Source organism: Chiloscyllium plagiosum, chromosome 39 (assembly GCF_004010195.1).
Source record: "Chiloscyllium plagiosum isolate BGI_BamShark_2017 chromosome 39, ASM401019v2, whole genome shotgun sequence".
Classification (NCBI taxonomy): domain Eukaryota; kingdom Metazoa; phylum Chordata; class Chondrichthyes; order Orectolobiformes; family Hemiscylliidae; genus Chiloscyllium; species Chiloscyllium plagiosum.
The window spans coordinates 18,108,536-18,120,482 of NC_057748.1; the positions used below are offsets into that span (position 1 = coordinate 18,108,536).

The following is an 11,947-nucleotide window of genomic DNA, read 5'->3' on the forward strand; positions in this document are numbered from 1 at the left end:
ATTCCCATTGAAATAGTGTGGTTGTCCAGCCACACAGACAAAAAATGTTATGGCTTAATTTTTAAGTGGGAAAGTTACCTGAAAGCAAGCTCTAACCATGATTAAATGAATATTACTGGTACCATGCCAAGAATTCTGGATCAAACATTTCCCTAACACTTTTTTTTAATATCTTGTCAATGCAACTGGTGTGTTCTTTATTTCTTTGCTGTGACTGTTTATCAGTTTGCTAGATAAATTGTGGTGATCGTGGTACTTGGAACCATAGGATGGCTACAGCACAGATGGTGGTCATTCTGTCTGTCATGTCTCCAACGGCTCTCTGAAGAAGCAGTTCACCCTGTCCCACTTCCTTGCAATCTCCCCATAGCCTTGTACAGCCCTCTTTGGATAACAATCCAATTTCATCCTGCATGTCTTTATTGAATCTGTCTCCAACATATGCACATACACACGCATACATAGATTCCAATCTCTCTCCGGGAAAGAAAGCTTTGCCTCCTGTTGCCACGGCTTCTGTTGCGAAGGAGAACAGTCCCTAACACTCCAATTCAGCTATGTAACCAAGTTTCTCATTTCCAGAATCGTTCTTGTGAAGTTTTACCAGCACAAACAGAAATTGAGTTCAAATCCACCTTGGGTCAGTGGTGCTGGAAGAGCACAGCAATTCAGGCAGCATCCGATGAAGGGCTTTTGCCCGAAACGTCGATTTTGCCTGTCCTCGGATGCTGCCTGAATTGCTGTGCTCTTCCAGCACCACTGACCCAGACTCTGGTTTCCAGCATCTGCAGTCATTGTTTTTACCTCTTCAAATCCACCTTGACAAGTTATAAAATTAAGCTTATTAAAGGGCTCAAAACAGAAATGTAACAATGAAAGTACCAGATTGTTATGGAAATTCAACCAAAGCACAAATATCCCATACCTACTCCGGCCTGCGTCGGACCTCATGGTATCTGGGTGGCTTTTATCCTCAAGGAAACTTGAGCTGTAAAGTGTATCTGTGCTTGTCTGTGTCTTCCACAGCTAAATAAAAAGAAAAAAATTATTGGCACCCCTAATGAGAAGCTTCTTTTAGACTGAGAAATAAAATTAATAAAACAAAAGCCTTGTTCACTTGTTGCTTTGAAGTTAATATAGTTTTTCCGGTAATTTTATGTTGGAAACCACACCAGAATTTAGCCTATTGTTGCTTAGACCACTTAGATTTGTCTAAAAATGTACTTTTTCTTGTGTTTGTCTTGCATTTTGGAGGTGGAGAGGTATGTACAAAATAAGAGCAGGATTTGGCCATTTGGTCCCTTTAGCTGCTACATCATTCAGGAAGATCAGAGCTGATCTGATTATGGACTCCACTCCATGCTTTTTTTCCCCCAGTAATCCTTGTGTTATGATCTCCACTGTTGATACAGCTCCTCAGATGCTGACTGACCTGTGTTTTTCCTACACATTTTGACTCTGATTCTAATAATGAGATGGAAATGTGTTGCTGGAAAAGCGCAGCAGGTCAGGCAGCATCTAGGGAACAGGAGAATCGACGTTTCGGGCATTAGCCCTTCTTCAGGATTCTGATTCTAATAGACAAGCCAGATCACAGAATGAAATCTAGCTGATGGATTTTTAAAAAAAACTCTTATCATGGTGATCATTCACTGAAACCTAGAGACATGCAAATATGGAGCTTCTTTTAAAAACTAAATAAAGGTTTATTACAGAAGACAAAAGAAAATTGAATGCAGTGAAAAAAATCCTTAAAAACGCAATCAATTTATAGTGATTCTATTAAATCTTTAAGTTTAACTTCGCTGATTCTCCCTAGATCTTTCCTGAAATCTGTACAGTCTTGTACGAATGTTCACAAAACTGAGAGTTTTGACTTTCTGAACTTTTTAATATCATTCAGACCTCTAACACAACTCTCTTGCACTGAAGTTGCACAAACTCAATCTTTTCCACTGAGGTAGCTGAGCATTCCCTAAACTGTTCTCTCTTCCTGTTTTAGAGAAACTGTATTTACTTCTGATATTGGTAAGGTCTCCTTTTACCAAAACTCTTTAATGTCTGATTTTCCTAAGCTAAGATCAATCCTAGATTGTCCTGAACTCAAAAGCAAGCTAACAGCCTTCAATATTTACACTCCCTGTTGTAAATCCAAACAATACAAACTATGTCCCTGCTCTCTGGCACATTAGGTCACAAGTTCCCTAAAGACACTCTAATGTAGTTATTGTTTTCTTAACCCTTTCGAAAATTAACCAACTCCAAATAACATCATTAAAATTTCGAACTCTAAAAATGATACAGCAAACGTTTCATGAACTGGTACTTATGGGAGCAGGAATGTGTCGGTTGATCAAATATTCAGAATAGTCAAGAGGTATGCATAACCATAGTGAACCCTGACTAAGCAAAGCTTCAAGACATCAACATCCCTCAAGCCTGTGTAAAAACATAAAAACACCTAAAATTGATGTAAAAATACACTAAGTAATAGAAGTATACTGGAGGGGGTATACAGATCACTTATATTTTATTTACAGCATAAGTACTTAACATCACAGTAGATTGCGATATCAGAGGTATATCATTTTTGCTAGTTTATCAAGTGCCAACTTAAAACAAAGTTTGCTATATTTATTTATCAGTCACCTTCCATCACACTTCTTAACTAAGAATAAATTGTATTATCTGTTGTGATAGGATTTTAACCCATGTCACCAGAACATTGACCTGGGATTGTGAACTACTAGACCAGTGACATTACCACTGTACCACTTTCTCCTCCTAAGTTCTTAATTTGTATTTCAGTCCAAAGCTGCTCATCGATCTGTTGGTTGTCCTTTCAGTATAGGTCCGTGTTATGCGTTCTTAATGAACGAGGGATATGCTGCTCTGGAAGCTGGATATTTTGTCCTTTTGCATTTCTTGCCCCTAGATTAGTCTCTACAGTTTAGCACTATAGTTGACAACTTGAGGTCAACAATGACAACAATCAATCAAAAATTGACACCAAGCTGGAGCAAGTGACCAAATGCTTGGTCAGAGTAGAAGTTTTTAAGGGAGGGTGGAGAAGGTTAGAGGGATTTCCAGAACTTGGGACCCAGAAGGTTGGAGGAAACTGGGGTGTGCAAGAGGCTACACTTGGAGGCATTGTTCATTAGTCACAAAAAAGTCAGCATTAAGGTACAACAAATGGTTAGGAAGGTTGGGGGGGGGGGGGAGGGGGAAGTTTACTTGCATTGCAGGGGGCATGTAAATATGGAATTATTGAGGTTCTGCTACATGAATAAAAATCAGAGAAAATCATGTTGGAGTAAAATGCAGTTTCGGTTTCCTTATTTAAGGACGAATCTACTTGCATTAGAAACAGCTCTGAGAGGGTTCACTAAGCTGATTCCTGGGATGAAGCAGTTGTCTTATGAGTAAACATTGAATATGTTCATGGAAGAATCAAGTGTTACAGTGCAAAAGACTGCCAGTTAGGTCCATCATCTCTGCACTAGCTTTCCAAGTGAGTGTTATAACTTGATGCCCTTCTCCTCCCTTTTCAGCATAAACTTTCACATGTATCTAAATAATCATCCAGTGTCCTCTTGACTGCCTCATTTGAACCTGTCCACCACATTTCCAGGGAATGCATTCCAGACCTGAACCATTCATTGTGTGAGTGTTTTTCTCACTTGATATGTTCTAATTTACAAGTCATGTTCTCATTTTTGGACCTTCTACAAACAGGAACAATGTTTCCCATCCACTATCTAGACCTACATATCTATGTAACAGATGGGAAAATATTGGTGAATCAATTATTGAAAACTGACAAATCAACAATAACTTTATTGAAAACAGGGCAGATTCGAGGGGCTAAGTGGCCCGCTCCTGCTCCAGATTCTTGTGAATTATGGGCTTTTGGAAAGCTTCAGGGTTACGGAGGTAGCATGGAACAAGACCACGGAAGAATGAGAGGATAGGATCTTTCAGAACAACAGTTAGTTTTGGCCAGCAAATTTGTCTGATGGACAGTTCTCTTTTTATATTGCTCCTATTTCTTCCAGATCTTTCAATAGCTGTTTCAGCTCCTCCTATCACAGTAAACAAAACTACATTCTGAGGCAAAGCTGTCAGGTGATTTACCTGCAAATATTCCAAATCAAGCCAGTGTGGGTGGTCTAGGATCATCCTCCTTAGCAATTTCATTTTAATTAACATTGAAATGATAGTGCCCCTCAATTAAATGGATTTTTCTCCTTTTGAATTCTGTCTCAGTCATTGCAGTACAGGTGAAGGAGGAGACAGTCGATTCATCAACGCCACTGGACCCCAGCAACCTACTGATTCCTGTAGAAAACATTAAGCAGGAACCAGTGGACTGAGTGAGCCCGACATCACTTCTGACATTGCAGTGCGCCCATGTGAACCGGCTAATCTTCGACCCTGTAAGTGATTGTCTTTTTGGACTGGTGTCTGAGAAGGAGAACTGCAACCGGGAGCCCTCGACCTCGAGCTGGATTGAGTGGATCTGACTGGTTTAAACTGGCTAGGACTGGATCCTGCCACCAGAAGCATTTTACACTAGGATTCTTTTGTTCCTAATTCCAGCCTGCCAAAAAAGGTTATGATTTATTAATCAGCCAGGAGAGTTCTGCAGTACTAAGGCGGTAAAAATATTGTGGCTGAAAAAGGCCAATGTGTGTTTTAGAAAGTACAGTCTGTACAGGAGTGTCAGATTTCTGTAAAACATTAGTATGGTATTCAGTGCTCCGATTTGACAGCCTGAAGTGTATAGCATTTAAACTGATAGATTTCCTCCTGTCCCTGAAGGTGTTTATACCTTTACCCTTAAGTCCTTTTATCTCACCCATTTACCATTCTTTGTGAGGGAACTTGAGCACAGATCAGTGATTTAATTTTGTGGTGGTGAAGGAAGACACTGTAGCTCAGCCTCCTCTACCTGGTCATTAGATTCTACCGATGCCACTGCTGGTGGTCAGTGGCAAGAATTGTGCTTATTCTCAATTGTTCTTTACCAGTGCATGATAACAAACATTTGGAGATGCTGTCGTTATCCCATTGAGAATGAGTTAGCTTGATGCAGGTTGTCAAACCTCATATCGTGATCTGCATGAAACCACGTCACAATGGGACTTTGCTTTACCTTCTCATCTTTCTTTGTTCTACCCTTTGCTCAGTAACCCACCTGTTGTCTTAAATACAGTGTCTCCTTGCTTGTCTGTAGTGGTAATTTGCTGCTCTCCAGAAGCTTGGCCATTTAGTTGTTGCTCGTGCGAATGTTGGAATCCAGCTAACGGGCTGATCAAGCGTAGGAGCCACACAGTTTGACTGCAGTGTGTACGTGTAAACGTATGAACAAGGACCAGAGCAGGCCATTCAAGCGTTTGATCCTGCTGCACCATTCAATAACAGCATGGCTGACTTGATTACTCCTCATTCCAGCCTAACCTGATAGTCTTTGACTGCCTTGCTTATCAAGAATCCATCTATCCCAGCTTAAAAATATTCAAGATTGCTGCTTTCACTGCCTTTTGAAGAAGAGAATTCCAAACGTTCAATGACCTTTATGGGGAAGAACTGCCTCCTGATCTCAGCCTTAAATGAGCGACCCTTGTTTTGAAAGAGATGATGAAACATCCTCTCTACATTCACCCTATCCAGGGAGGGTGGAAGAGACAGTGGCTGGGTGATACTGAGTCATATTTCCACAGACACCTTAAAGGGTTGTAATTCTGGGATATTTTCCTCATTTCTGACCAAGAAACTGAAGTTAATTGTAATTTCCTCAATATTGCTTTGGTCCAGACTGAAGTTTGAGACTGAAATCTGCTAGATCTATCTATTGTATTAACCTGCTGAATCCTTAGTGAAAGCTCCATTCTTACCATTTAATAATTGGGTGAAATCTAATGACGACAAGAAGAAAACAACTCCAGAAGAGAAACCAGTATCAATGGTAAAGCTGCACTGGAGCATTTAAGAATTTGTGCAGAAATAGGAGTTTGTTTCTGTTTCAAGCATTTTATTCCTGCTGATTTTCTAATCCTTTGCAAACTAATTCATTTGAGCACTCTCCCTCATGAGAAATTCAAGTTCCACTCTAGAGATTTGGGATCAAACATTTCAGCTCATGTTCTTTTTGCAGTACTGAGAGTGCTGCTTTATCATTGAAGGTGGGAATCCTTCAGATGGTGGATAAATAAATGCAAACTGTTTTTAATGTTAGCTGTTTGTGGTATATAGGCCTCACTAACTGAGCAAGCATTTGCCCACCCTTAACTTCCCTTGAGGTGATGGTGAACTGCCCTTGTACTTTTGTGTCAGTGGAAACTTTTTTTCTACTTATTTTAGTCCTTTTCAAATTCCTTCACCACCTCACTTCCCCGCAATTAAATTCTCCTTTTCTATGCCGCAACAAGAATAATTGCTGCCTTAGTCCACAGCTGATAGGGCAAAAATATCAGCCATTCAATACAATTCATCAGTGTCTGAACAAAAAATTGCATCACTATCCTTTCACTAAGTCTAAATGAGATGTTGTCAAGCATTCTGTCTTAGATGCTGACTGACTTACTAATCCTTTTCAGCGCTTTGTTTTCATTTGTAATTTTCAAGCTTTCTTCCCACCTGGTACCTCTCTTCACCCTTCTCTTTGCCACTCCGTCTCTCTTTGTTATTGCTTGCTGTTGTCCTCTCTCACTCTGCCTTCCTCTCATACAGTCTCCTGCTGCCTCTCTGTCCCTCTATCTCTTAAGCAAAAAAGCTGAGTCCAACTCATAGACGTTGGACCTTTGTTACAGATGTACTCAATTTCATTATTTTATTGTGCTGTGTAATTACTCCTATAACACAAGCAGGAAGGCAAAGTTGGAAATGGATTCATTTTATTTCTATCTGAGATTTCTAATTTTATTAACAAAGTCTTCAGATTCAGTTTTGGTCCTGGCATTTGTTTTCCACTTTTAAGCAAGGTAAACTTTAATTTTTGATCTGTAGAGCTAGTGCAGCTTTCAAGAAGAATTCCCTTTTGTGTACCTCCAAGTAATTTTATAAACCTGCGAGTATGATCATGTTTAGTTGAAGTAAGTTTTTCTTTGTCAACGCACTGCCTTCTAGTGTCTGCTGTTCTGTTTGAGTATAGGCTTTGTGATTTTTTTTTAAGAGAGAGCTTTCCTCACTCTGAACCCATGTAGAATCACCGGGTTCAGATGGATTATATGGGAAATGGGCATTGCCTAGGAATAATTGCAGAATAGATATTTTTTAATTTAACTTGTTCACACACCTCTCTGGAGCAAGTGGATCTTGTCTCCAGACCTTCTGATCCAGAGGTGAGGATAGTGCCACCACACCACAAGAGACCTACGATTGCAAACTGTAGAATCAAGAAGATTGACTTGATAGCTGGGATTAATTAGATGCTGTTAAGTCAAGGATTCAGATGGTTTCTAGGGAATACCAGAGTGTGATTGGTGGTATTGCTGTTGAAGGGTTTTGATGTCTAGATTCTCAACAAATCTAGGTTAAAACTAAAGCTAGATGAAATTTAAAAACTTGAAGAATGAATTGCTCGTACATGTTTTAATACATAGATAAATGTGGTTGAAGTCAGTTGTCAGAAATGAAATAAAGTGAGTATGTGAAAGAAGTTATTGCACATTCTGCAGTTGCAGTGTGGACACTGAGCCCCTCCCCTGCTTGCTCTTTGTATCTCTAATCATGATGTACAGGCTTGTGGCTACATTAGTGCAGGTATGTCAAGAAATCCTTTTCAGTTCACTAGCAAGAAATTTGGACTTTAGTATGTATCATGGGAACTAAATTTTTAATTCATGTTCTTCAAATGTGTATAAATTGTGAAGTATTTTGTGATGTAATGCAAGTATGTATATTTGTCTATTTTTATAATATCTTGTTTGAGATTGATATGCATTATTACAAAGTTATTTTTTACTTGTGCTCAGTAACTTAAAGGGCCTTCAAAGTTAATGATCCTCTACCAAACCCAATAATAAAATGTAATTTTTAATAATAGAGGATATACAGTAAGAGATTGTGAAAATAACTGGTCTATAAATTCAGTAGAATGCAAGTAGATCAATTTGTTGGTAATTTTTGTTCTCCCTTTCCCATCCCCATTCTCTGCAACTTTCTGGCTTCACCTTCAATGCATATGCTAACAGTGGAGATGCAGATTTACTTCTGAGTCTTAACTGCCTTTTCTATTGGGTTGAACTGAAGCACACGCGGGACAAGTTACTTTATTTGATGTTTCATACTTCTTACTATTTACTGGCTGAGTTCCAACTATACTTCAATTATGTATGGCTTTGCAGGTGGCCTCTGGTATATCAAAACCCTGAGTTGGTGAGTAATAGCAGCTGAACTGTGGTGGGCATTGCAGCCTCTTTATTACAGCTGTTCATGTGTAAAATGTCGTGCAGGGTTTGCTGGATATTAATAGCAGTGTGTTCTGAAGGATCACTGGACTGACAACATTAACTTTGTCACTGTGTCCACAGAAGCTGCCAGACCTGCTGAGTTTCCCCAGCAATTTCTGTTTTTGTTTCTGATTTCCAGCATCTGCAGTTTTTGACTTTTTTTTTTAACTCTTCCTTTTCCTACCCTTTGCTTGCTTTCTTTCATTTTCTTTAAATGAATCCATGAATGACTTACTCCTGGCCCACTGGTGATGTCAGTTTTTTGCTTGTCTGCCTACAGCAGTCTGTTACTGGGCAGCTTAAAGGATCATGCAATTTAAATCTGTGTCCACTAGTTCCTGATCTTTGCACAGTGGAAGCTGTTTCTACTTATTTAAATCTTTTGGAACAATTAAATCCTCCTTTCTTTTATACTCCGTAGAGTACATTTTCAGCCTTGGCCTGTTACTGACAGGAAAATATCAGACATATTCAATTCATCAGTGTGTAAAGGAGAAAATCACTAGCCCTTCACCAGCTGTCTTGAAGTAGAATGTTATGAGGGACATGGCCTAAGCCCTGCCTTTAGATGCCAAACTGACTTGCTGTTCCTTTCCAGCATTTTTATTTTGAATTTTCCAGCTTTTAAAGCAGTCAGTCCAGCAAACTGCATAATGAAGATTTGTTACTTTCTCCTGAATCCCTCCATGTCTACTAATTTGCAGGAAAGTGCACTGTTCCAATATTAGTTCCAGGAACTTGACAACAAAGAAGTTACCTAATAAAAGCAACCTTGAACATTGCTGAAAAGATGTTCTTTGTGTCTCACTCATCAGGACAAGTACAAGAATGCCAAATTTGAAATGATCACAGCAATGGCTAGAATCATGGCAACATCTCAGCCAATCAGAGCTAATTTGTCAAACAATCATAATCATTGTCTTGTTGAGTTTTTGGCATTCTTGCATCTGTCCTTATGGGTGCACAATGAAAACCTTCAGCAACATAGCCCTCTCTCTTTCCAGCAATGAACATGTTTTGTGCCACAAAACAACTGTGTTGGATAAGCAACAAGATGAGAAATAAATTACTTACTCTCTACAGAAGAACTGGTGCTAATAATGAGCAGAGATTAGTAACTTGCATTTCCTAGTTTGGGGATTGCTGCGCTTTTTAATTAATTGGATGGTCAATCTGAAACATAATCTGTTCACTGAGACTTTGTTAATATTTATATTTGCTAAATTGTAAGGGGTTAATCCTTGTAATGAACATTGATTATGTCAATAAACCATATTTTGTATGATGTCAATTGTTTCCTTCTGTTCTGAATTAATCTCTCAATCCTCATCCCTCTGCACTGAGAATTTCAAAATTCTTACTGGACAGAAAAAGGCCATTCAGCTCTTCATTGTCTGCACCTGCTCCGAGGATTTCACACATTCTCCCTGTGTCTGTGTGGGTTTCCTCCAGGTGCTCCAGTTTCCTCCCACAGTCCAAAGATGCGCAGGTTAGGTGGATTGGTCAAGCTAAATTGCCCATGATGTCCAGGGATGTGAAGGCTAGGTAGGTAAGCCATGAGAAATACAGGGTTATGGGGATTAGGGGTGAGGTTGTGTCTGGGCAGGATGCTCTTTAGAGGATTGGTGCAGATCTGATGGGCTGCATAGCCTGCTTCCACACTGCAGGGCTACCTTGATGCTAAGTAATTCAACTAGTGTCACTCTCCCACCTTCTCCCTGCAACCCTAGACATTTTTCCTGTCTCGGTACTGATCTAGTTCTACCTGGATTGATGTCTTAATTGAATCTGCTCCCACTACTCCCTAAGCATATACCAGGCTTTAACCATTGACTGCGTGAAATAAATTCTCTGCTGTCTACTTGATCCTTCCAACTAATGGTAACAGCTTTTCCCTATCCAGTGTTCAGACCCCTTATGATTTTAAACATCTATAAAATCTCCTTTCAACCTTTTCTTCCCCAAATTTCAACTTTGCTAATCTGTTTACAACAGATGAAGCTCCTATCCTTGGAACAGCGCAGACTGTTGTAATTTATTTTGATTCCACTATGGAAGTGAGCTTTGAAGTGTAGTGAGGATCAATATTTAACCCAGCCGGAATGCAGAAAGATCTGAGTTTGATTCCTATTCTGGGCTGTGTTAACTTAATTTCTGCAGTGGCAGTGGAATTTTCCTGCTAGCTGTGTATTAGGTTTCATTCTCTCCTTAATATCAGGATTTGGTGTGTTCAGAACCCATATCAGACATGAGCATGTCCTCTGTGCTGACACTTCAGTGGTGTACTAAACCATAGGAGTGCTGCACTGTCAGAGGTACTGTCTTTTGGCTGAAATGTTAAAACACTGGCCCTGAGAGTGGGTGTAAACGACTCCATGGCTATTTTGCTCTTGAATAAGAGGACCAGGGGAATTCTCCATTGTATCCTCATCAATAATATTTATCACTCAATAACAAAATATTTGGTCATGATCACAGCTATTTGTAGGAGCTTGTGTGCAAACTAGCTGCTGTGTTTAATTACAACAGTGACTGCATATCAAAAATGTTTCATTCGTTGAAAAGTGGATGAAAGGGGACAAAAGACATTACATAAATTCTTTAGTACCACTAATTGCTATAACAGAAACTGGTAATTTCGTATAAGCGATCAGCTGGATGAAGACAATGAAGATGTACAATGTTACATTTCAGTTAATGGTAGCTCGGGATTGAGAAGCTTAGAAACCAGCTATGGATGACTTAACAAAAAGGAGAAACTGGAGGCTGAGTGAAAATGATCAAGGAATATAAATTCAGACAGTGAAAGCTTCTTTGCTTGTATGTAATGGAAATAACTTGCTAAAGTGGACATAGGTTTCTTAGAGGATAAGTCTAGGAATTTATGGGACACCAGATTATTCTGAACAAGTATCCTGTATCCATCATAATAAAAGATACAGCAAGCATCTCAAAATTGGGTGCAAAGGAAGAGAAACTTAAAGCAATCACCAGTGAAGATGGATTAGGAAAACTTGAGACCTAGGGATTCAGGTACATAAGTTTTTGAAGTTTGCAATATGTATAGACAGGTTGGTTAAAAAGCTTTTACCACGCCTGTGTTCATTGTTCAGACCTTTTGAGTTGGGACATTATGTTGAGGTACGGGGTGTTGGTGAGGCCTCTTCTGGACTTCTGTGTCCAGTTCTAGTCACCCTGTTACAGGAAAGATAGTAAGCTAGAAGGGGTTCAGAAGAGATTTACAATGGTAAATTTACATGGGGCTGGCCTCAACCAGGACCTTTGGTTCATGTCACACAACAGGTGATGCTACTGCACTATACACTCTCACTCTCTCTTACACACACACACACACCTACACACTCACGTAGACCCTCTCAAACACAAGCTGTCTCTCGTACCCATGATGCACCCTCCGGACTCACATCCACACACTCACCGTCTCTCTGGCTTATTCTCACTCTCACTCTCACCCACTCTCACTCTCTCCCACA

General features: G+C 39.7%; 1 protein-coding gene across 5 annotated transcripts in view; it reads left to right on the top strand.

Annotated features, from left to right (window-relative positions):
• Window positions 1–9,744, top strand: part of l3mbtl2 (L3MBTL histone methyl-lysine binding protein 2) — a 109,577-nt gene extending 99,833 nt beyond the window's left edge. For all 5 annotated transcript variants that reach the window (XM_043679906.1, XM_043679905.1, XM_043679903.1 and 2 more), the window contains exon 17: window positions 4,267–9,744. In XM_043679906.1, the coding sequence (XP_043535841.1) occupies window positions 4,267–4,373 (107 nt within the window). In that variant the 3' untranslated portion in view covers window positions 4,374–9,744. The remainder of the gene's footprint in view (window positions 1–4,266) is intronic.
• The last annotated feature ends 2,203 nt before the right edge of the window (window positions 9,745–11,947 follow it).